Source organism: Chionomys nivalis, chromosome 8, assembly GCF_950005125.1.
Source record: "Chionomys nivalis chromosome 8, mChiNiv1.1, whole genome shotgun sequence".
In the NCBI taxonomy this organism is placed as follows: Eukaryota; Metazoa; Chordata; class Mammalia; order Rodentia; family Cricetidae; genus Chionomys; species Chionomys nivalis.
The window spans coordinates 31,440,536-31,466,445 of record NC_080093.1 but is presented as its reverse complement, the minus strand read 5'-3'; the positions used below and the strand labels follow the sequence as shown (position 1 = coordinate 31,466,445).

At 47.0% G+C, this 25,910-nt stretch overlaps 1 protein-coding gene across 8 annotated transcripts in view; it reads left to right on the top strand.

Moving 5' to 3' along the window:
• Positions 1 to 2,836: 2,836 nt before the first annotated feature.
• Vldlr (very low density lipoprotein receptor) overlaps positions 2,837 to 25,910 on the top strand; it is a 39,217-nt gene continuing 16,143 nt past the window's right edge. For 2 of the 8 annotated variants that reach the window (XM_057777678.1, XM_057777675.1), the window contains exons 1-4: positions 3,414 to 3,675; positions 17,641 to 17,760; positions 22,716 to 22,838; positions 24,176 to 24,298. In XM_057777678.1, coding sequence (XP_057633661.1) covers positions 3,594 to 3,675; positions 17,641 to 17,760; positions 22,716 to 22,838; positions 24,176 to 24,298 — 448 coding nt within the window. In that variant the 5' untranslated portion in view covers positions 3,414 to 3,593. Of the gene's footprint in view, positions 2,927 to 3,002; positions 3,189 to 3,413; positions 3,676 to 17,640; positions 17,761 to 22,715; positions 22,839 to 24,106; positions 24,299 to 25,910 lie in introns of those variants that run through there. The other 6 variants (XM_057777680.1, XM_057777679.1, XM_057777677.1 and 3 more) reach the window with 5 other exon arrangements.

Here is a 25,910-nt window from a genome sequence, read left to right as displayed (position 1 = left end):
CAGGACAGCTTCCCACCTCCAGTCCCTTGAGCAACTCTAAATTCTCACTCTGCCTTCAACACAAGCTGCTCTTGTGCCTTGGCTTCCTCAACTCTCTAAGCCCTTCCTTCTGTCTCTCAGTGTGGCACTAGCTGAGTTACCCCCATTGTGCACAAACTCTCTGCAGGTTAAGTCAACATAGCTTGGTTCCTCTCTCTGTGTCAGTGGTTAGCAAGCCTTTGCCCTATCAGGACAAATGAGAAATATTTTAGGCCTTGTGAGTAACATGGTCTATGATAGGTGAGTATATGGCTCCAAGCCTTTAAAGTGTGTTTAGAATCCTTCTCATGCATACGCATCACCAAAGATGTGTGCACAGAGACTCACGCAGTCAATGAGAAACCTGGACAAATGTCACAGCCACTTCTTGAATGCTCCCTGTTGCCAGGAAGACAAAAAGAGAGAGTCTCACACAAGCAACTCCATGGCCCAGTCTGGAAAGGATAGAACTTCTGTCCATTAATTAGTCAAAGTTAGTGTCTCACCCAAACAACAATAAAAGGTGGAGGCAGGATGTGACTTACTGGGTGAAAAATGCTGACTACATCAGCACAAGGACAAGCATCTGAGAAAGTCTTTTCTTATGGCCTCCTCTTGCAACTAACCCGGCTGGTTTTTCCTTGTAATCTCATGCATGCATTCATTCACTCATTGTGCGATGCTTCAGATGGAATGCACAACCTTGTGCATGCTAGGCAAGCAACCCACCAGAGAGCAACAGCCCCGGCCTCATCTCTGTATTTTATAGCATCTCAAACAACTCTGGATTATAATGCAGTATGTAACAGGCTGGAATTTTCAACACGTTTGTCTTACCCGGACTAGCTCCCATGGCCTCTTCAGATGAGCATCTATGTATGGCGGTCGCCTTGCCTAGCACCACCCTTCCAGCACAGCTCAGTGTGTGTTGTTTAGACAAATTGACTCATGTGACGGACCATGGGAGTAAATAGGACCACCGACACTATTACCCGAAGGTTCCTGAATCCCTGTCGGTTGGCGCACATCATCTACTCATGATCAGTTTATTCTGTTAGTTATTGGTTACTCTCTGTATTAGTCATATGCATGCCTCCTTGTCACTTCTCTCTGATAAATAATGGACGCCAAAGACAGCTGATTCTTGGGCCACAGAAAACTTTATCACATGGGCTGTTTTTGTTCGCAGTCTACAGGTCAGAGGGCAGGTAAAGAAAAAGGAGTGGTTTGGATTCTGTAGTTTGAAGTTGCATAGCCAATCAGAGGCAGAGTGAAAATGACCGACCAAAAAGCTGCAGGATGGAATACAGAGCCATAACTAAATCTACCAAGAGTTTATTCATGTTAAGAAACAGAACACATGTTTGTCAAAGATAAGTCTTACTGTACCATATCAATGTTTCCCTTGTGGTGTACCTTTCTCTCTTAAGGAAAACATTAAAAAAAACAAGCACGTGACGACTTAATTCCGAGTTTTTAAATATTGACTTCACCTTTGTTCCCACCCATTCCTTCAACTAACTGTAGAGTGACCGTGAACTTTTCAAGTCCCAGGGATGCTCAAGATTCTGAAGGCCGAAAGTTAGATCATCCCCCTCAACTTGGTCTGTGAGGTAAATAACAGCTGTGAACACCTCTACTCTGAAATGGCATGAATTTGGTTTGTAACGCAACATGTGTGTGGCTGGTGCAGTTTTCGCCCATTTCCTACCCAACAATTTATACAAAACAGCATTCACCCTGAGCTACTTAGAAAGACTGCTTCTGTATGTGGGCTTATCAATCAAAATGAGGATAAATTATAGGGACCAAAATGTGTCCTGGCTGAGAATTACCCCGTCTCTGGGTACAGGAAGTTCTCAGATAAACATCCCCCCTAGAAGCCTGCCACTGACGATTGCTCAGGAGAACCAAGGCGAGGAGAGTACAAAGCCAGAAGAGAGCTAGAACCGGAAATCTGAAATCTGTCAACTTTGTTTCTTTCAAGTTGTAGCAACTTATAAAAAGGAGAGTATGCATACTATATTAGCAGTGAAATAGCTCAGTACACCCCTTTACTCTGCTTAGACCAGAGCAGGGAAGGCATCTCAGCTGGGGGAAGGTTTTCAAGAAAACTGAAGGACAGGAAGAGCAAATCTTAAAACTCGGATCCTGTCTGGCAAAACCCCAAAACTCCATCCTTTCTGGGAGGGTTGACTTTGCTTCTTCCATCTTTGCCTCCACAAGGCTTATAATTGAATGTTACTAAGTATACCAAGAATGAATCTACCCGGGTCCCCATCCCCCAACCAAAAAAAAAAAAAGGTTAAGCTTTTAATTACAGGCCCTCAAACTATCATTTTATGCAATTAGCAATTAACTATAATCGTTGATGAGAGAATGCAGAGCTGCGCTGGCAATTTCCCTCCTCCCAGTCCCAGACTCGGTTATTTTAGTCTTGTTCTATTACAGAGGAAAAGCCACAACCACGAGAGCTCTCTTGTTTTTTCTCTCTCACATACACACACTCTTACTTAAAGACACATTTAATTTTTAACAAAAAGGCATCTCAATTTGCCTTTGAGACGGGACTCCGAACCCCACAGCAGAGCAGCGGAGATTCGCAGTCCTCCTCTTCATCACTTTCAGGCTGGAAAGAAGAGTCCCCAGGAAGATGCTACCTACCGACCTCACAATACCAGCCCTTCCTATGGGGCTCAGGAGAGGGAAGTAGAGGGTTTCTTGCCGCCCCCAGACCCCTCAACTGACAGCCCGGAGGCGGTGGCAACAGCAGCAATAGTTGCATCAGCGCTCTCGGCCCCGGAGCCAGGAGGGTACAGTAGCGACTGTAGGGAGCTAGGGAGCGCACAGCTGCTGCGGCCGCAGGTTCCCTGGATCAGGAAATTAGGACAGGCACCCGGGATTGGAGGTGAGGACGGTGTGCGAGCCAACCAGCGGCCGCCCCGGGTCCCCCGTGAGCCCCGGGCGGACGCGCGGAGCAGCCGGGCCCCTAGAGCCGTCCGGATGGCGGCGGCGACAGCCCCAGCCACTGCCACTCACGCACGCACGCTGCCACTTGCCCCCGCACCCTCCGCACCGCGCGCGGTAGAGCGGTGCGTGCGGGAGCTGCTGGGCTGAGCTCCCCCGCTGGGGTCCCCGCGCCGCTCTGCGGTGCTCCCACCGCCGCCCGAGTGAGTGGGTGCCCCGACCGCTCGCCTTCGCTGTCCCTGGCGAACCGGCTCCCCGCCCCCTCCTCCCGCGCCGTCCCCTCCCCTCTCCCTCCCCTCCTCTGCAACGCCTGCATTATTTTCCGCCCGCAGGGTCCGCGCGCACACCGCGGCCTCGGCGGGGGGAGGTGACCGGGTGGGTGGCTGGGTGGGTGGCTGGCGGGGAGTAGAGCGTTCAAGTTGCAGGGAAGGGGTACCCGCTCCTTCCTCGCTCTCCGTGCTCCGGGCTCCTCACTCCTTCCCCCTCCTCCTCGCCTCCTCCCTCCCCGCCCCCACCTCCTTCCTCCTCTCCGAAGGGCTGGTAACTTGTTGTGCGGAGCGAACGGCGACAACGACGGCGGCGGCGGCGGCACCATCCGGGCGGGCAGCATGGGCACGTCCGCGCGCTGGGCGCTGTGGCTGCTGCTCGCGCTGTGCTGGGCGCCCCGGGACAGCGGCGCCTCTGCAAGCGGTGAGTGGGGACGCGCCCCTCCGCACTCGGCCCGTAACAAGCCGGGGCGCCCGCGATCGCTACGTTTTGGGGGGCCCTGAGGCTCCTCTTGCCAACCCCCTCCTAGGAGGCGCCTCTCCGCGCTCCTCTCCTGCCTCCCCTCCCCGCCCGGGTGGCGCCTCTGAGCTGTCAGAACCGAGGCTACTAAGAGCTGGGCCCCGGGGACGGTGGGGTTTAGGGTGTCCTAAAGCGTCCCTTGAACTTGTTGTCATCCCCCTATGTTCCCTTTCTTCCCAGAACCTCTGTTTTACACGGTTTTCATCTCCCTTGACAAGGGCTTGGGGATGTGAGCTTTGGAGGCACTGAACAATGGTTCTGCCTCCTCTGCCAGGCGGGCTGTTAGGACCGTGGCAGAGCACCGGGCCTGAAAGCCCGGGTGCGCCCCTCAGACTTAAGCAGGGTTGAGAGCGCTCAGTGGGTGAAGGTGGGCGTCTCCGAGGACACCGGGCGCCAGGTGCCGGCCGGGCAGGGAGTCCTCGCGCAGCCGTGAACAAGCGCACGTTCGGTGGGCGGCAGCCTGGAGGCCGAGCCATGACAAGTGCGCAGCCTGCGCACCGGGACTGCGACTCCCCAGGCGCCGGGCCGTCTCTCAGGCTCCAAGAGTGGCTTTCAACTGAACTGTCCTCCGAGTGCTTTTCTTCCTTCTTTCCCCGGGGATCCCGCCGCTAATGCGGCGTGTGTATACCTCTGGGTCTCTGTGATAACTGAACGGGGGAGGGGAGTAGGACCTAGACTTAATCAGGTTACTTTGCCGAGCCTCGTTCTGGGTTACGCTTCCCCCCAAAGAAACTGAGTCCCAGTATAGTGACGGCAGTTAGCCTTTATTCTACACAATAGATCGAAGATGTAGTGCTAGAGCTGGGGTGTGACTGTAGCTTGGGGAGGACGGGGGTCACCATCGTACGTCACCAGGGGTCAGCGCACTGACTTGGGATCACTGTGTGTTTTCAGTCTCCCATCTTGGTCGCACAACTTTCCAGAGCAGGCAATAAGACGCCTTCCCAACAAGGTCCCGTTTGTTCCTTGGCAAGTCACTTAAGAGGTCTTAGAGGTCTTAAGAGATGACACCAAAGAGCCTGCTTGCCAACCAGCTCTAGGTAATTAGGGCAGAATACTGTCCCAGCTCTAGAGAGTCCACAGTGCCCATCTCTGTCGCTGGATAACTTAGAAGGCCGGCCTGTGTGCGGTCACATGTGTCCTGGAGTGAGAGCGAACTTTCAAGTGTGTGGTCAAGCAGTCTGTCGACTTATGCTGGGGTGTTTAATCTCCCAGCGCCCCTGAGCCTTTGGCTCCGCTGTCCCGAGCGTGAGAAGCTGGGCAGGGCTTTTCTGCCCCATGCGATTGGCTGGTTACTGGATTGCGTTTAGCTTGGTCACGTGTTTTCACGGACTTAATTGAGCTGCCCCAGCTGGGTTACCTTTAAGATCAGCCAGGCTCAGAGGGGCTGTTCCATCTGGTGCATTCTCCCGCTGCACTCTGAAAAGAGTCCATGTGTAGTGAGGCTGGAGTACTTTGTGTGGCGAGCCAACAAGCCCAGAGAAGTCCCTGCTTCGCAGAAAATTTCAGACGCTCACATTAATCATTAATGGATGAGTAACGCTAACTTATTAAACCATCCCTCAGAAAAAGTGACTTGTGTTATATATTTTGTAATATTTCAAAACATGACTGTATAAAAATGCATTATTAACTGTGATCCACGGAGGTGGGAGGAAAAAAGAGTCACTTTAGCTGCAGGTCCCTTTTGTATTCTGGGAACTTTTGATGTGCTAACTTTCCATTAGGTGCTGCTTTTTATGGGGTGGTAGGAAAGCACCGCAGGCTGCTGCACTGAGCTAGTCCAAAGTCAGAACTGTTCAGTTGGGATCTGTAAAGTGAGGCCATTTTTTGCTCTAAAAGTGGAAGGGAGAACCTGACACACCTAAACCATCAGAGTGGGGGAATTCTTTCTGAACTGCCCAAACATGGAGTTGGTTGAAGCAGGTATTGAACCCCAAGTCAACCCAGCCTATCCATGTCTCAAGTTCAAAATACCAAGATATGTGGGCTGATTTTTCTACTCCTAGCCTTCTATGCTCAAATTTTCCATGTCGCCTTTTCTCCCTGTCCGCCAATATCCATGCCCACTCAGAGCCTGCTCCAGACTACCTGACACGCGTCAGCAGGTTTGCACTAATTTCCTACAAGGAACTTAAGCAAGGCTAACAAGAGGTGTTACAAAGACTGATGTCAAAATACATGGGGGGCTTTGGGGCTCTTTCCTCCAGCCTAGGTATAAGATGTGAGATGCTGTCTAGTCTTCAAAGCCAGAATTCTGCAAGAGCTCTTCCAATATGACCAATGCTCTTACGTCTCTTACTCTGTGAGTGAGTGACTTACCAGCAGTGCTAGGAATCTAGAAGGCCAGGAGAAATAATGCCTCGCTTACCAGTGCACCAAGAGAAGAGAGAGACCATAGCAATCTCATCTACATCCGAGAAAGGCCTGTAGAAAAGGGTGTTCTTTTTTTCCCCTTTTGGTTTTTCTAGACAGGGTTTCCCTGTGTATGAGTCCTAGCTGTCCTGGAACTAGCTCTTGTAGACCAGGCTGGCCTCGAACTTACAGGGATTTACCTGCCTCTGCCTCCTGAGTGTTGGGATTAAAGGCATGCACCACCACTGCCCAGCCAAGAATATTGTTTTTTATTTTATTTTATTTTATTTATTTATTTGGTTTTTCGAGACAGGGTTTCTCTGTGGTTTTGGAGCCTGTCCTGGAACTAGCTCTTGTAGACCAGGCTGGTCTCGAACTCACAGAGATCCACCTGCCTCTGCCTCCCAAGTGCTGGGATTAAAGGCGTGCGCCACCACCGCCCAGCAAGAATATTGTTTTTTAAAAGAGGGTCATAATCTCAACTTGATGGGCAGTTCATTTCCTAAAGCCTGGAACAGCCTTTTTGGCTAGAATCATTCTCTTACCAGAAACTCTAGTGCTGGCCCTGTGATATTTCAACTCTTTATGCTCGAGTCTCCAGAGACCTACAGCATGAATATAAAGGCCAAGTGTGGCAGAGCTGGCACATGTTAAGACTTCAAGCCGACAGACTGTCTTTGCCAACACTGTGCAGGACTTTGTGAAGGTGGTAGTCTCTACCTCCCAAACAATTACCAGCTGACCATTGGGCTTCTGCTTTCTTTAAAAAAAAAAAAAAAAATGAATAACCATATTCATTTATTAGGATTTATCTCTAATACTTTTGTGATGGTTCTGGGAGAGCTAGAGTGGTGTGATCCCCCTTCTGTTCCCTGAAACCTAATGTCCTAGAGCACAGCCTTAAGGTCAAGGGCGCAGCTAGGACCCCAGGCCTGTGGCTTCAGGCTTAGATCCTCAAACCCTACCACTTACCAAATAGGATAGAAAGAGAACGTGTATAGGAAATATTTCCTAGCCCCTCACAGAGTGCAAAGTTGTTCTCAGTAAAGAAAACAGGATGGAGATGGGGCAGCTCCCTCTTTAGCCTCTGGTCCTGGCCCTGATTGGCGTCATTGACCTTGCCTCGGAAAGCTGCTGTCACGGGCTAGCCTATGAGACATTAAGCACATTACAGAGCCGAAATGGGCCTGAAACGGTGCTTGTCACACATATACCTGGCTAACACGGGTGAGTCTCACGGCAGGCTAAGGCAGCTGCCCTTCACACATTAGGAGATAGATTCTTCTAACTTGAAATAATCTCAAGAGATCACCCAGACTACAGTGCAGTAGATGACTTTCAAGAAAAACAAAAGGCCTTCTTCGGAGGTTATGAGGGAAGTGTACATACTGAACAGGAGTAATCTAAGGCTGTCTTTCCTCCTCGCTGAGGAGGGGACAATCCGAGAACTGGTAGCTTGTTCCGAGGTCCCCAAGGCATAATATAACCCAGTTCCTGAGAACCTGATTTTGTAAGTAAAAACTCACTCAATTTTTCTCTATATATTTGTTTTTGATATAAATCAGTATCTCTCTGCTAAGCGCTAGTGTAAATTTACAATCAAGGCCCGGATAGTGGTAAATCCCAGTAAGTTAGACATGCTAACTGTTGTTAACTAACTAACTAACTAACTGAGAAAGCAGGCGCCACCTTAAGCTGGGCCCAGTTTGCCTGCATGTGGAGAACCCTGGATGATTTGGGCCTGCCAGCCATTTTTTAGGCTCTAAATTAAAAATGTAAGAGAGAATCTGCTATGCGTAGGGAGAGTAAGCACAGAGACCATCCAGAAATGTTTCAGCGTTTCAGCAGAGGGCATTTTGCCAGCTTCTTGTGGTAGAGTGGGGAGGGGAGAGAGTATGCCGGAGCCAGCATTTAAGAAGTGCATTTAGGGCAAGAAACTACAACTCAGAAAGGTTAGGCACTCACTAGAGTGGCCACTCTTGCCACTAACTTGGGGCATCTCGGTTGGCAAGGTAGCTAGTTGTTGTGTGCCCAGAAATAGTATTGGCAGTGGAGGTGAGGGGGTGGGGGAACGTGCAGTTTGCCAGGAAATGATGATTGACATTTGAGAGTTTACACGTTTATAACTTAGCATTTCCGGCACAGACGGTTAGTGTATACTATTCTGGTCTCCAGGCCTGCCGCTGATCGTCACCTTGCCTAAGCATGCTTTCCTAAGGTCGAAGTTCTTAGCTGGCAGGGAGATTTAGCAGGCAGGCTAGAAACTGAAGCCAGTCCCCCTTGTCCATCTGCTCAGGACCACTTGATGGTCAGCACAGAGAGCTGGCCTCTTTGTGCCATTTTGGTTTTTTTGTAGGAAGTCAAACCTGGAAATTCAAGATCCAAAGAGAGCTGAGCATAGAAACTGTGAATGGAGTGAGCAGAGGGGGGGTTCTTAGTCCTGAAAGCCACAGACATGAGCTGAAGATGCCGTGAGAGTCTCCACATGCTGCTTTGATTATCGCTCATGATGTTTCCCTAACATCATCAGCAACTCAGACTTCATGATGCCAGCGCAAGAAAGGGTTTTCTCTCTGCCAATGGTCCCGCAAAGGTGATGATTTAAACCACAGTGGGCGATTGCCAGCATTCCCGAAGAGCAATAGCATGTCAGAAGTCAGTCTTGGGTCGGACACAGCTAACTCCTCACCTTACTAGACCTTGCACGTGTGTTAGAATCTCTCGTGTGGAAATGTGGCTGATACATTAACTATGGCAGACACATGTGCGAGTTATGTTGTTTTTAATGATTACTTGCCACCCAGATGAGATGAAAGTACCCTCGCTAGTATAGGAAGCGGGTACCTCTTAAACTTTATCTTTCAAAGGGTTCTAGCAGGCAAAACTTCATTTAGCAGGCCATACTTCCTTTCAAGTTCAGAAAAGCTGGAAAAATATTTTGACAAAAGTCTATAATGTACAACAGACTTGTGGGTTAATTCATTACCCAACTAACACATTCATGATATTTGGGTAGGACTTTGCAAATCTTTGGATGCTAAGTGACAAGCCCTAAGTGCACTGCGGCACTGGGACAGGTATGAAAAGTTTGGGGAAAGAAGCCAGATCGTATTTGTCTCTGGGGAAATATTTAAGGGTCCATCGGACCTTAATGAGGAGGTGCTATCTGAACGTGCTCCCGTGGGGAAGACCACAGGAACCATACGGACAAACAGAAACAAAGCATTGGTGAGGGTTGTCAAAGGCAGGGAAAGTAAGGGGAATGCCTTAGAGCTGTTAGCTCAGCTGTGGTAGCCTGAGCAGATGGTGGGTGACTGACAAAAGGAAGAAGTCAAGGGAAGCTGGTAGGGAGCTGAGACTCAATCCTGGAGTCAGTGGGAAGCCAGGAAATGATCCTATCCTTGGCCCTTCTGGATATTCCGAGGGGCTTAAATCACTGTCTTAATTTGGAGAGAGAAGGAGACAGCCTGGAGGCAAAGGGAAGGGTGATTTAAATTTAGATCAAGTGAGAGATGAGTGATTAGACGTAGCCAGGATTTGATGACCCAGTGTCAGGGGAGAAGGATCTGAGCTCCCTCTTGGGCTACTGAAACGAAGTAAGACACGAGAAGAGGGTACTTTGGGAACACGCTGCTTTACTCTGCATGCCTGCTAAGGCATCTGGATGAATGTTACCTATACAGTGTCCCCCAAAGCTGTGTTCAGGCTGTCATCGACAGGTCTGTTATAAAACACTTCCATTTATGTCCTGTCTGCACACAGTGACGGTCATGAGGCTTAGGGGGATCAACAGTATATTCAGGGCTACAACCTTGAAAGCAGCCTCTTCCAGGATTTGTTGCCTCTGTGACTCCTTGGTCTACACGCTGGTGTCCCCTGAGCTGTTCTCTATCCCCAGGGAGGTGCGGTGGGGAGATGACTTGGTTAGTGCATCCCGCTCAAGAAAATCAAGAGACTCAGTCCTTTTAGAAAAAGCCACCACAGGAATTCTAGCAGCATATGTAAAGGCTACGATAAGAACAGGAAATAGGGCCCTATCTCATCCATAAAACTGTACTGTAGAGTGTCTTTTCGAGAAGGGAAACCCTTTCACTCCTAATCGATACAAGCAGACCATACTAGCTAAATTCCAAGCAGATGGAATATTTTCAGAATTATATAGTCTCTAGTTGGTGACTGCAGTTTGTGCTCTTGGTAGCATGGCATTTAGAGCCAGAATCTAACCTGGGTTCAAATCTTAGGTCAGCCCAGTGTAATCTTGGTCAAGTCACTGTATGTTCCTTCTTGGGCCAAACTGTAAAGAGGAAAAGAGGAAAGGTGACATAGAACTAATGAGTTAATACATGAGAAGTCTTAGGGCAGCAACTGGCCAACAACACAAAGCATTTGAATGTAAGATGCTCTCCGCCAGGTGTAAATGGAACAGCTTGTGATGGCTGAAGTGTGGAGTTCATTCCTCGGCATCTCAGGATCTCTTCCAGGCCACCTTGCTGCAGCGTTTTCCTCTGAAAGCCTCTCATTCCTGTAGGAAAACTTATTTTGCTGACTCAGAAGTCTGCCTGTCCTAAAAGGAGTTTCAGCCTCTGAATAGAAGGCCTGGCATTAAATTAGCAAGCAGTAGAGATGAGGTAGACTAAAAATAAATGCCCTTGGAGGCCCTAGAAGTGCCAAAAGCAATGGACTGAAGAAATACCGGCGGATGATAACACCTTCATGTGTAGGCAAGTGAACTGAATGCTGAGCCTGACAGAGTGTGGCAACATGAGATCCCCCACCAAGAGATTCAAGTTCTCTCTGACCCTGATACTCTCGGCATCTCCTCAATATCCCAGATATCCTGCCTATGGGGAAATCCGTGGCCCATCCTGAAGGCCAGCTAGGCTATTCACTGTCAGGCGAGTGCAGGGTTTTACTGAAGCATACATGCTGGTTCTCCAAGTTAACCCTCACAGAAGCAATTAGATAATGGCAAGCTGACATCCCTGTGCACTCAACCCCATGCCTCCTGGAGCCCGTGAACTTCTGGGTGTGGGTAGCAGTCACTGTTAACTATTTAGGTGAGCACAGCTCCTGGGGCATGAATGCCTTCGAGTAAGCTTGAAGTCTGGTGACATGTACAAGTGACAACAAAATCAGGACATTCCTTGACATTTCGGGACATCTATTATTAACTTTAACTGGGGGGGGGGGTGGCACACACCTTTAATCCCAGTGCTCAGGAGGCAGAGACAGGCAGATCTCTTGAGTTCGAGGCCAGCCTGGTCTACAGAGCGAGTTCCAGGACAGCTAGAACTGCTACACAGAGAAACCCTTTCTCAAAAACGCACACACAACTAACTCTAACAGCCACATAAGTGGGTAGATATAAGTGACCTCAAATCTCCTGGCTCACAAGGAGAGAGGTATTCTTGCTTAATATTAGAGCTGAAGCCGGGCGGTGGCGCGCACCTTTAATCCCAGCACTTGGGAGGCAGAGGCAGGAGAATCTCAGTGAGTTCAAGGCCAGCCTGGTCTACAGAATGAATTCCAGGATAGGACTGTTACATAGAAAAACTCTGTCTCAAAAAAACTAGAAAAAAGAAAGAAAAAAAATAGAGCTTGCAGAAAACCTAGACAGTTTAATCTCTTGACAGAAGAGGACCCTTTTCATATTCCTAAACTAACACCAAGAGTCTTTCTGGCTTATGATGGAGGCAACTCCAGGGTCTCTGCCTCCCCCCCCCCCATTCCTTTAGCCCCAGGGTATTTCCTGTCAACACTGCAGTTTTAAGGAGCCCACTGAAAACTGTATTTTACTTCATCTTTCCACCTTTCAGAGCAGACAGATCTAGGGGTACAGAGTCCCCAGCATTTCCACTCCCAAGGTTATTTATGTCTTGCTGTGACTTTAGCTCAGCTTAACAATGAAAAGAAACTCTGCTGTGGATGATTTCATGCCCGCTCTGTTCCCTCTATGAACTGTAATAGCGAGTTTGAGATTTAACATTCATAGATGAAAATAGACTGCAGGTCTACAATCCTATAATCCCCAAAGCTCTGAGAACCAAAAGCTTCTTAATTCATGTGGTGCTTTCAGTCCTGGACCTCTGAGCACCAGTGGTCTCAGAGGAGCACCCAGATGGGAGGTAGAATCTCTTTGGAACCTGCAGGGAAAACCCACAATGTTCTGGGCGGGTGGCTGAGGTCTCTGCACTCTACTTAGTGGCTGTGCTCTTCAGGCTGCGCATGAGACGGAGAACTAAACAGAAGCAGGCAGCACTGCTAAGAATCTGAGAGGCATGGCCGAAAAGCTTCCAGTCTTTTCGTTTCTCTTTATCAATCTGACTGGCTCTCCATCCTCCTTTCCTCCATCACCTATTAGACAAGCAGGGACATTTGGATACCCACTGTCTTCCTTGTGTAAATGAGAGTCATGTGTGTTGTGGTGACATGTCACTTCCTGATGAGCAGGCAGAAGCCTGGGTGATGTGGGCACAGGTGAGATATGAAAAGGTAGAAGTTCAACTCCTTTTTGCTTTAGGGTATTGAAATGAGCAGATGAAAATGCTTATGTCTGTTAGAGCCCACATCCTGAGCCAAACCTCCGGGATTTTAACACAATCTATTATTGTTGAGAGTTTGTGTAATTACAGCTAAGTCCAGTCTCCAGAACCACCATGAACTGTATATTAGCCCTAGCATGTTATTATGCAGGGCTTTAGCCCCAAGGCAGCTTGAATGTCTACCAAATCCATCACACTGGCCTCATTTTTGAGGAAGTTCTCCCACAGGCCTCGTCCTAGAGTTCTGTTTTGCTTTTATCTTCTAAATCTCTCTCCAAGTCTGATGGCTGCTTATCGTTCTCACTAGAGAGAGTTCAATGGTTTGACTCACCCTTCAGAATGAAGGCCCTTAAGACATCAGACTTTTAGCCTTCACTGCATCCTGACTGCAGTGGACCATTCTTTCTGTGTTTCCTCCTTTATTCTCTGACTACAAATGCCTTTTTCTAATAAAGTCTTCAAAGTAGATGTCTGCCATTCCCATAGTCCTCCAAGTAGATGTCTGCCATTCCCACGGTCCTCAAAGCTGGAAGGACACAGTCATAGCAAATGGCCCCTGGAACATATACCTCCAGCTTGGAGAATATGGAGAACATTCGGGAAACACAGTGGCAATGGGAGGGAGGAAGGGAGGAGACAGTCAGGTATCTCACACTTGGCTTGTTGGCATTAAAATCAAACAACCAATGCTCACCCTTGTGTGCTTTGTAACTCCCTAGTATGTTTTATTCAATAAAATATTTGTAGAATGAATACACATTATGAAATGTTGGTAGGAAATACTATCAAGTTACACTGCTGTGTACCTAATTCTAACTTGCTAAATGTTTAAGAGCAGAAAGGTTCAGAGAGTTTTAAAAGCAATATTCACCGTACCTGAAGGTAGCCACACCATGTGGTAATCTTGGCTTGAGCCAAATTTTCATCTTTGGGAATTAGCCACAAAGTGCAGAATTCTCCCCGACAGCAGGGCAGAGTTGACACTGGGGAGACCAACTAGAACATTGTGCCTTTCACACAAGAGTTCCAGTCTGTGCTTGCCTCTGCCCTGTCTGTTCCTATGCCAGCATGCCCCAGCTGCAAATGCTGAGAGGTAGCAGGAAATCTGAAGGCTTTTTGCTGGCAACCACCCTCCCCCCAGCAAATCTGCATGCACCCCAGGCTTCATGCTGGGTTTTGTAAGGCTGTGTGGTGTATTTAAGGGAGGCCTTCAAGGGACAGGAGCTGCCCCTCTTATCATCAAGCAATCTGGTCCTACAGAAGGATGGAAATGCTAATGATGAAAGCACCGGAAATGTCCTGGACGGGGAGGACCTCCTTGAAGTCCTGGTTCACACCTCTGTAAATAGCATGACTATCACCAACCAAAGCAACTGAGCTCAGGAAAACAGAATCGGATCTGTGGCTCTAGCTTGCTCTCCTTTGGTCTCATCACTGAGTTAAGAATGCCACCCCACTTCCTCCTAACCATGCTTTCTGGATGCTTTTGACTTGTCTCTAGAACTGGTTTGTGAACACATATTTTGCAAAGGAAGTCTCAGGTTGTTTTTGTTTTGGTTTGGTTTGGCTTGGTTTTCCGAGATAGGGTTTCTCTGTGTAGCTTTGGGGCCTATCCTGGAACTCCCTCTGTAGACCAGGCTGGCCTCAAACTCATAGAGATCTGCCTGCCTGCCTCTGCCTCCTAAGTGCTGGGATTAACGGCGTGCGCCGCCACCAGCAGCTTGGAAGCCTCAGTTTTTAAGACATGGAACCATTATCAACCCTTCACTTGTACCCTCTCCTTGCTCTGTTTGTGAAAGCAGTGTTACTCTTGAATAAAGCTGTGGCTGGAGCCAGGAAGAGCTATTAAGGATTAGGGTTGTCTGCATGTTGTTGGTGACACACACAGTTTATGCGAAAAAGAGTCCCGAGGCCTTGGGATGGTCCCTTGTGTCTCTGGCTTAGCTAGGTTCATTAATCTGGGGTTGAATCCAAGACTAAGACCTCTATTTCAGCCACCATGCCCAATTTTTTAGACATTAAAAGGGATATTATTAAATTTATTTACTTATGTATTTTTGTGTGTATGTGTATGCACACGTGTTCCATAGCATGTCTAGGAGGTCAGGGGACAGCTTATGGGAATCAGTTATTTCCTGCCCTATAGGTTCCAGGAATAAAACTTGTGACTCAAGGTTAGCAGCAAGTGTCATTTCCTGCTGAGCCATCTCACCTCTGGGTCCTGGAAGTAAAAGGATTAAAGGGAAGGAAAATGAGCTCCCTGTTCTTTTAGAGCTATAGCCACAATGCTAGAAGTCCTAAGAACGACAGTGTTGAGCAATTCATCGCTCCTTTACTTAAACACGCGGTGATGCTGACTTAGTTACTTTATTGCTGTGATGAGATACCATGACCAAAGCAACATCTAAAAGATAGTTCTTAATGGGGGCTTGCTTACAATTTCAGGGGGCTATTCTATGACCATCATGGTGGGCAGCATGGCATCTGGCAGACAGGCATGATGACTCTGGACCCATAGCTGAGAACTCCCATCCTGATCCATCTGTAGGCATCAGGTAGAGAGAGGGTGGGCAAGACTGACGCTGGGCTTGGTGTAGGCTCTTTTTCTTTTCTTGCCTTTCTTTTCTTTTCTTTTCTTTCTTTCTTTCTTTCTTTCTTTCTTTCTTTCTTTCTTTCTTTCTTTCTTTCTTTCTTTCTTTCCTCCCTCCCTCCGTCCCTCCGTCCCTCCCTCCCTCCCTCCCTCCCTCCCTCCCTCCCTCCCTCCTTCCTTCCTTTTTCTAAAATCAAGATAGGATTTCTCTGGCTATCCTGGAATTAGCTTCATAGACCAGGGTGGCCTCGAACTCAGAGAATCCAAAGAGCCACCTGCCTCTGCCTCCTGAGTGCTGGAATTAAAGGTGTGCACCACCACGTCTGGCTGGTGTGGACTTTTGAAAATTCCTAATCCTATCCACACTGTTCCACTAACTGGGAAGCAAACATTAGAATTTATGAGCCTATGGGGGCCACTCTCATTTAACCACCACAGTGGGTTAGCAGACTTCCTACCTAGACAATGTCGGCTAGCCTGTTGATTCTAGGCTACCTGTATAGAGCAGGGTACTTGCACTAAATACTAGATGTAGGCAGCTATAACACAATGGCCAGTATGTGTGTATCCAAATATATCTAAACTTGGCAAAGGTACAGAAAAGTCTATCTATAAAAGGTTAACAGGTGCCTCTGTGTAATGGTGATGGATGGGCTTGCAGGGCTGGAACTTGCTCTGAGTGAGCCTGTGAGCGCATGATAAGTGGAAGCCAAGGCCGAGTACACCGCTGTCACTTTAGAAACGCTGTGTTCTCAGTGAACCTTCAACTTAGAAAAAGTTCATGAAACTAGTTCTGTCTTCAATGATGAATTATCCTTATTTTTCTTTTTAAACATTTAAAGATTTTATGTTTGTTTCCTTCCACCATGGGTTGCCAGGGCTTGAACCCAGAAAGGTCAGGCTTGGCAGCAAGTACTTTACACACTGAGCCATCTCACCGGCCCACTGTTTAAAGATATAGACCGATAACAGCTTAAAACACATGCTGTACAGTTATACAAAAACATTTTCTTTATATGCTTACTCTATAAGCTTTTCTCTATTGTTGTGGTGTGTGTGTGTGTGTGTATTTAAAGCTTTTCCTAAGAACTAACACATAAACATAAACACACACCTTCTCTTAGGCCTATAGAGGGTCAGGCCCACAAGTACCTTACCCTATGGGTACTAAGTCCTTCTGGGCTCTCTAGTGAAGGAGGGAACTGGAGCTTTCTCTGGGTCAGGTTCTGCCTTCATTCACATTTTTCAGAAATATGCCCATGGTGGCTTGGCTGCTCTATATCTTCTTTTCAGTCAGACAATTCTCTGTGAATAGCCCTCTTGGTCTATGAGGACACCTTAGTATTGGGTATGCATGTCCTCCAGTGCATTCATTCCTGAGCTACTTGAAGTCTGAAATCTTCTCCTAACCCTTCCACTGTCAGCTTCCTCAGAGGCGTTTCTTCTTCTTCTGCAGGTTTCTTTTGCTGGTTCTTCAGCTGTATGTTCTCTAGATGCTGGGGTTATTTTGCTCCGTTACAGTTTTATGGTCACCATTGGAGATGAGATACCTGTTAGCACACTGACTAAAACATCACTGGCCGGCATGTGATTGGACTTCTTAGAAGCTTTATAATCTACACTCCTTTTCTGTTTGCATTCCACTAGCTAGAGCCTGGCATCTCAGCTGTGCCTCTCTGGGAGAAAGGCTGGAAATCTAGTGTTCTGTTTTAGTTTGTTGACCAGTGAAGGACTCTGCTGCTGTTGTTCACTGTAGGCGGAAGTATGTAAATCCACGAGAGCCCGAATAAAAGGATATCAAAGATTTATTAGGAACACTCACGAAGACAAAGTTAGCCGCCTCCGTGGTCTTTTGTTCTGCCCTGGGGTGCATGGAAACAGCAATCCGGATCTCTGGCCACATGAGAGAGCGAGCACCTGCCCCTCTCTCTCTTTTCTTTTTTTCTTCCTTTCTTTTTCTTTTATTTTCCCAAGACGGGGTTTCTCTATAGCTTTGGAGCCTGTCCTGGAACTGGCTCTTGCTTGTAGACCAGGCTGACCCCAAATTCACAGAGATCCACCTGCCTCTGCCTCCTGAGTGCTGGGATTAAAGGCCTGCGCTACCACCACCTGGCTTCCCCACCACTCAGCCTGGCTCCCCCTCTTTCTTTTAAAGGAGTTATGTCAGCAAACTAGAAGCTCCGCCTCTCTTGGGTCAGAGAGCCCAAGGTCATAAGCATGGCAAATACTACAGTTCACTGCCCCCCAAGCCATCCAAGCCTGACCCATAGCATGTTACAGCATGCTGAGTCTGAAGCTGTCTCTATCCATGGGCTTTGGGGAACTTGTATCTCTAACTTACCTTCTATGCATGCATTGCTCAATGTTCCTTCCTCATCCTAGGGAAAAAAGGCAAATGTGATAATTCCCAATTCCAGTGCACAAATGGTCGCTGCATCACTCTGCTGTGGAAATGCGACGGCGATGAAGACTGTGTTGATGGCAGCGATGAAAAAAACTGCGGTAAGTTTCACTTGTTAGCAAGCCAGTTTCACTTGCTACTCCTGCGTTTTACTGAAATGCGCCAATGTTCTTTAGTTTCTACAAATGTATCGAGATTGTGTAAATAAAATCCACTTTAAGGTAGGAATCAGAGTCCAGTGAATCTCTACTGATCGGGAGGCATATAATTGCGTATTTGACATGAGGTAATCGAAAGGTTTTCTTACCCTGATATTAAGTCTCTTCTCCAATGCAGTAAGCCAAATTGAGCTGAATTAAAAAGTAAAGGACCATGTTTAACCTAAGCAAAGCACTCCTGGGTGATTCTCTGAAAGGGAGCCGGAGAGAATTCGCGTGGCTGGTTTAGGAGTTTCCATGTAGGCCTTGTCTTGAGCTTGGGAAGAGGAGCCTGGATGTCTGGCTGTCTCTCTGAGGGGACAGGATTCAGAGAGGGAGGAGGGGTGCTGAGGCAGAGTATTGTGGCAGAATTTCCAGTCGAACAGTAATCAACTTGAATGTGGAATTTCCTCCACGTGGTAAGACCTGATTTTTCTCACCTCAGACAAACATGTGCTATAGGAAACTGAGAAAGGAAAGAAAAGACCTGACGTAGAAGCAGAAAGAAGATTGCTTAAAAGTAACTTTATACATTTATAAACTAAAACAGGGGGATATATGGAGAAATGTCTTAGTGGTTAAGATTGTGTTGAGCTTTTCCAGAGGGCCTGAGTTCAACTCCTACCACCCATCCTGGGCAGCTCACAACTACCGGTAATCCCAGCTCTAGGTATCCGATGCCCTTACCTGACATCCATGAGAATCCCCTGCACTTAACACACACACACACACACACACACACACACACGGCATGCAACTATGCAGACACACACATGTACACATAAACAAAATAAATAAATTTTTAAATTCACAAATGGCTCTGATTCAAGATGATAGCAAGCTATGGACAGAACAAAATCCTGTAAAGTTTAGTTAACTAACTCTGGCATAGAAAGGACAAGCCAGCACATATCAAAGATCAGATAAGGAGTCTTTTAATTCTCTGCTCGCAATGCTTGCTTACTGGAAAGCATTAAGCAGGATAGAAAACATTCTCTTCCCTAACGAATGTGACTATAACAGCATAGCCTTGATCAGAAATGATCCAAAGGTCATTGCGCGAAATGCCTGTGTGAAAGGCCCCATAACCTCATGTCGCAAAGAACAGCAGAGAACCACATGTCAAGGTCACACAGACCTGGAATTCTTGCTGAGGTTTACCTTTTCATCCCTCTGGTCTCCATTATAAAAATCCCAGAGCAGAAGCCGGACGGTGGTGGCGCACGCCTTTAATCCCAGCACTTGGGAGGCAGAGGCAGGCGGATCTCTGTGAGTTCGAGACCAGCCTGGTCTACAAGAGCTAGTTCCAGGACAGGCTCCAAAACCACAGAGAAACCCTGTCTCGAAAAACCAAAAAAAAAATCCCAGAGCAGTGTTGAGTGGGAAGATTAGCGTGACCACTGTCATTTGCCTTTAGAAAGATGGTCCATACGATACTGGGTGTGGAGGCACATGCCTATCCCAGAACTTGGAAAGAAAAGAAAATCAAGGCCATGTGGGGTTTCAGAGACTGCCAAGTTCATTATGCCACTACCTGCTTCTTTGTTTATCATCATTAAAATGCTGCAGACAGCATCCTCGGCAGCAATACCCAAGTGACAGCGGCGGCTCTGAAAGCCCATTCTGAAAAAACGCTTACGAAGAATAGTTCTCCTGTGCTCTCCTTTTCCTCATGTGCTTTTAATGTAAGGATTTCAGTCTGCTCCACAGAACACCGATTTCCCTATTTCCAGGTTGCCTAGGGAATAGAGTTTTCTCAATCCGTATCTCACAAGGAGGACCTCTTCTCAGCTGTTCTCTGGTTGCAAGCGGCAAGGCTTTCGAGAAATCATGCATTGGGCAGAAACTCTCCCCCACTTATTTTTATACTTCCTGTCATAGGAGGTCTTATCATCTAACTCAACAGAGACACCTGGGTCATCTTAGAAACAATGACTGGATTTTCTTAAGTCCTTTCTGCATAGATTCTCTTTACCAGCCCCATGGGAGAAGGGCTTGGGAGAGGGGAAGAGAAAGATGAACAGCAAAGTGTATCAGGATCACCTGAGGTGGGATAATTACAAACATTGATGGGCAGAGTCATTGCTGAGTCCCAGGTATGGAGGTAAATGGGGAAAGTGCAAGCATACCCAAAGCAGTCTTAAATGCGTGTTTGAAATAGAAAAGCTATGTATTTACTTAAAACTTCCAAAGCCTCCTTCCAACTTCCCCATCTGGCCTTTAACCCATACTTAAGTTGTAATTTGGGGGAGGGCCCACTTTTGAGCTTGACAACGAGTATAATCAATTTGAGTGTATATTCCATGTCACTTGTTTCTGTGAGTTCCCAAAGTAAGTATCTGATGGGTTCCTCCCCCGTGGAACACTTTCTATCTGCATGCCAGTGTGTGATTCAGATATCCTTTCTTTGCCCTTATAGTGTACGCTCAGAACCGAGAAAGACGATCTCTGGGAAGATACGCCCCCCCTACTTATCTTTGCCCAAACTGTCTGTTGCATAGCTGATCTTTCATAACGTCATGACATTTTCCACTTGGCAAAGCCATCTGCTCCCTTTATGGCCATTCCCCTGCTCTCTCATTCGCCACTTACAGAGGTGATCGCAGGGTGAATTACAGCAACAAGCCCCTTAGCCTGGCCTCTGTTTCCATATGGGCCCAGGAGATCACCAGCCTTGTGTAGCATTTGCCGTGTTAATGCTGTGTGATGGTGATTTAGAAACAGGGGTGAATTTATGAGCTGGCATGGCTTTCCTTGGTTCCTTAGCTATGTAGTTCAAGGATATGAATAATCCCTTAGGGATCATCATAATTTATCAGCCCATGTTGAATGTTGCAAGCTGACTATCTCCCAAGTTTAAAGGCTGAATGAGAGGGACTTAAGAGTAAGCCCTAGCCTCCAAGCCTCCCTATCTAGCTTAAACCCCTCATACCAGGGGATCCCTTTTAAATTTACAACACACTGCAGTCTTTGGCTGATTTACAAACACAATATTGATTAGAGGGATGCTTTAGAACAGTCTAAGCAGAAAGTATAGGCACAGAGGTGTGGGAGAATCTAGTCTAAAAAGACAATCACGGGCTGTGGGTGTGTCCTCTCTGGCTGCTTTGGCAAGAGTTCCAGATTCTGGGACTCCTTCACAGGCATGGTGGCCAAGCTACCTGGTTTGTTTGTCTTTACTGTCCTGGTCTAATTAATGGATGACACATTATATTGTGACTCTAAGTTGGCCCTAGGAAGAATTAGTAATAGAATTGGTGGTATTTTGCCTTAGGCTGTTTGAAAGGGTGCTGTGAATTATGGGACTTAGTACCGGTAGCTTAGGTGACTTTGGGTTGGTTGGTGTTAAACCAAGCGTTGGCTGAAGGCCTCAAATCTCTTTGAATTCCAAGTCCTACCACTTGTTTTAAGTGTTATAATTGGCTTTACGTTTGTCTAGTGGACGAGTTTCTCTGCCCCAGTAGACCCGTTAGAGTGGCAGTGTTCAGTGTGGAGGCATCAGCATGTCCTCTACACTAAGTGCATGTGTTGTGAAGAGTGTTCCTGCAGCAGGCTTCGTTTACACTGCTGTGACAAAAAATACCCTAGGTAGAGGGGCTTAAAGGATAAAAACCTGATTTGGGGGTTCTGGGTATTAGGAAATCCCCAAACTAAGAAGCAGCAGATCCAATGTCAGATGAAAGCCTTCGTTCTGAATTGCAGATGGCTCTTCCCTTCCCTCCTCTCCCCTCCCTTTCCTTACTTTGGTTTTTTGAGACAGGGTTTCTCTGTGTAACAGTCCTGGCTGTCTTGGAACTCTTTTTGTAGACCAGGCTGACCTTGAACTCACTGAGATCTGGCTTCCTTTGCCACCCAAGTGCTGAAATTAAAGACGTGCACCACCACCTGGCAATGACTGTTTTCTTAGTGTGTTCTCCCATGATAAAGGGAGACAGAGAGGGAGAGAGGGAGGGACGGAGGGAGAGAGGGACGGAGGGAGGGAGGGGGGAGAGAGGGAGAGAGAGAGAGAGAGAGAGAGAGAGAGAGAGAGAGAGAGAGAGCGAGAGAGCACAAACAAGCACTAATGTTTCTAATGAGGGCTCCAGTCCCACTTGTGAAGGTCCATCCATCCTTATGACCTAATCACCCCCCTCAAGTCCTCCTTCCTACAACAGCGCTGTTCAGGGCATGACATTTATGAAGACACACATATTTACTCCACAGGAAATAGTTATCCCAAGGGCCAGTCATAGGATGCAGTGTTTGGTTGTTAAAATAACTTTTCTTTGGTGTGTCGCCCCTGGAGTTCACGCTGCAGTGTGATTTTGAATAGTATGTTGAGAGGTGGCAGGGCATTTACGAAGTGATTAGGTCTGTGAGAGGGAATAAATCCTTTCTCCCTGGGCTGGATGAATTACTAAGAGAGTGGATTAAGAAGCAAGGCTCAAGGTCCTCACCCAAAGCTAAGCAGGTGCTGGGGTGTGCACTTAGGATTCCCAGCATTCAGAACTCTGAGCTGAAATAAGTTTCTCTCCCTTAACCCACTTGGAGAAGAACACCTCAGGGTTTGTGAATGAGTTGGAAGAAATTCATTGGCGCCCCTGGGTTGTAAGATAGGATCTATTTGGATTCAGCCTTTGCTTTCCCTCGACTTTATTGTTCTCCAAGTCTCTCCAATGAATAACTCCCTCCTCTGAGGCCTATGAGGAAAAAGATGAGTTTTCTATCGTCTCCCTAGATGCTGACAGATAAATGTCAGTCAATCGGTGCAGCGTTCCTTTTAAAGGAAAACATACCCAAATATAGTTTCTACCTGAATAGGAAAGCTGAGGTCTGGGGTGATTGACTTCAACTCTAACTCTGAGAATAAACTCCTGTAGTAAAGAAGACGTGTGCTGAGTCTGACTTCGTGTGCAAAAACGGCCAGTGTGTTCCTAACAGATGGCAGTGCGATGGGGACCCTGACTGTGAAGACGGTTCTGATGAGAGCCCGGAACAGTGCCGTGAGTGTGCCTTGACTTGCTTTGGACCGGTCCTCTTTCGTGCTGTTCTGTCTCCGTTCTAAGTGATGCTTTATCGATTGCTTGGCATTCATTTTTCTTTGCCTGCCTTGAACTTGAGGCCAACTGACTTGAAGGTCATTCGAGCTATTAACAGTTATTCCATCTCCTTTAACGACTGCTTTCCCTAGTCTAACAAGACTGACATTCTCTTGGGTAGCTTCGCCTTTGAATACTTAAGACTGAAGCCAGCAGATTCAATTAAGAACTCCTTGACTAGGTGCATAGACTTCAGCTGTTTGACAATAACTGAGCAGATGGTTCCCTGATCCTGGAAGTTCAGATGGGAAGGTTTTCTAAGGGCCACATGTAAGCTTTGAAATGCACGGATTTTCGTATTATGAAAACATGCTATTATTAAGACAGCAACATGATTAGTAATAGGGTAATCTGGGGATTTTAACAAATGTATAACCTAATGCAGGGACCATACAGTTTGTTAGTGAATAAGAAAAACTTCATAAAGGTGCAAATATATCTCTTTGCCCATAGGCTGATATGTAGGGGAAAATCCCAAAATCACAGAAAAAGGTGTGTTGAAATCAAGTAAACCGGGATCATTTGGATGCTAAGATGCTGAAAGGCCTGAAGATTCATGGCAGTAGAGGCCTGCTGACACAGAAGAAATAGGATTGACAGGAACTAAGTTTAGGTTAAGGATATGATTATGAAAATAACTGAGGTGGAACTTTTGTTTTCTAGACAAGAAGTGAACAATTTTGTTAGCAAGTTAGAAAGCCGAGGGTCCTAGACTAATTACACAGATTCAGCCCCGTCTTTCAGGGGTTAATGACATGGTCAAATCAAGACTCAGGCCATGTTCTCGCTTTACGTGTATAAAGAAAGATGCGAATAGAAGCTAAGGAAGGCTTCTATTCCATGGACGCTCTCATAGGTATTAGCCCATCTGACCTTTAATAGACTCAGGATTAGGTGACCATATCTGGTGTGCCCACTGATATCCAAACATAGGTAATGGACTAGGAGCAGGCCAACAAATCAACTTAACGGTGCCAAGAAAAACAAAAGCCAGAACTGAGCATGCCGCAGAACCTTGAAGGAGTGGCATGGTCAAGGTTCTCGGGGATGTTGCCAGGTGGCCTTGCTTGGCACAGCTTCTAAGGATGGAGCTGGCGAAGGATTTGCCCGGCTTCCACTCGTCAATGTGCCCCGTGTACCTGACCACTGAGTCCCAGGTGTTGCAATTCCAGGCAGCACGGGAGCAGCAGCTTTGCACTGACCACTTTGGAGGCTCTTTTGAGACTGTATGTCATCAACAGATATGAGAACATGCCGCATAAATGAAATCAGCTGTGGCGCCCGGTCCACTCAGTGTATCCCAGTGTCCTGGCGATGTGATGGTGAAAATGATTGTGACAATGGAGAAGATGAAGAAAACTGTGGTAAGAAGACCAGTGTGCCGTGGCATACCCCAAAGACCCTTGTCCTAAAGAAAGGCGGGCAAGGGACGCTAACGTAAGCCCGAAGACATGGTGCCACTGAGTCGCTTTTCAGTGGCTTTGCTGTCTGCTCAGTGTTGGTCCTCCTAACCACCATAAAACTGTGCAAGGCCTTTTCCTGGTAATTGGCCACTACCTGGTATATCGGCCAGGCAGATCAAAGCAAGCAGAGAAGTCATCTTGGTGTTTACATTCAGCCTAGTGCATTTAGTATGGCTTAGTAAGGCAGCGGCTATGTGGGTCTTTTTCTTTTATGACAGTAACTCATGTGCCTCCCTTACTTTGGCTCAATAAAGCTAGGAAGTGATGGGGCCAGCAGACACATTCCTAGGATTCGTTAGATTAGCTTCCTGGGAGAAGTTACGTGAGTGTGATGTACCTATTTCCACCAACTAGACTCCATGGTTACCTTAGCAGAGAAGCATGACCTGACATGTTGCCAGCAGATACCTAAAGTCTGCCCAACCTTTGTGTCCTATGATGATTCCTGTCTCTAAATGCTAGCATTGTTTCCTATTCTTTCACGCTTCTGTTCTCAGTGTGTCTAGAATGAAGTGTTCCGTGTTAGAGGTGAGACCCTGGGGAAAATCTGTAGACTGAAAACAGTTGTGAGTGGTCTTGCAATCTACCACCCCTTTATAGTGCTTGTCAGCCTGAGTCTCATGAGCTTAACTTCAGGCTTTAGTAGTATCCAAGGGAGTCCAGGGTCCTGGCAGGTAAAACACTAATCTGGGGCTCAGGGTCTTGGCAGGTAAAACACTAGTCTGAAGCTCAGGGTCCTTGAAGGTGAAACGTTAGTCTGGCTTGTACAAGTCTCTTTGTGGGGGCAATACCACTGCACCTAGTCCAATGAGTTTCGTGTTCAGTCATGGAATTGAACTTCAAACATTGCTGTGGCAAGCCCCGGAGCTGCCAAACATTTCCCTCGCAAATATATACTTTGCTTCCCAAGAGAGTCGTGGTCTCCTTTTACCAATTACCGTCAAATTGTGACCTCAGTATGTTTGGTAGGAATTGAAGTCGAAACCTAAACTGGCAACTGTGACTACCTTGTCATCACTAGCATGCAGAGTGGCTAGGCTGTGATTCTGATTCTAGCAGTGACTTTAAAAAAAAAAAAAAAAACCTGAAAATTATTAAGATGCTATTCCTAATATTTATTTAAAGGATCCAAAAGAAAGGAACCATGTAGAACGTTCTTTGGTTTGTTTCTTTTTGGATAGAGCCTGAATACCCGTTATACCTTGCCCATATAGCTGATGCATAGTCTCAGCTAGTGATGTGATTTGGGCTGGCATACAGTAGGTTGGTCTAGGCATGACTCTGCCTTCCAAAATGAAGTCCCTGATGCCAGCTTACACTATTGATCACTGTCCCTTTAAGTGTCAGTTGTGGTTCTCATCTTAAATTAGTTTCTAGCCTTCTATTGTTTTCTCGGTCCTTTATTTCTGCTGTTATACATAGTATGGCTGCATCTTATTTTATACTGTGAAACCATTTTGTCGTATCTCAGAAACTCGTTCTCAATAGAACAGCACTATAGCCTTTAAGTTAG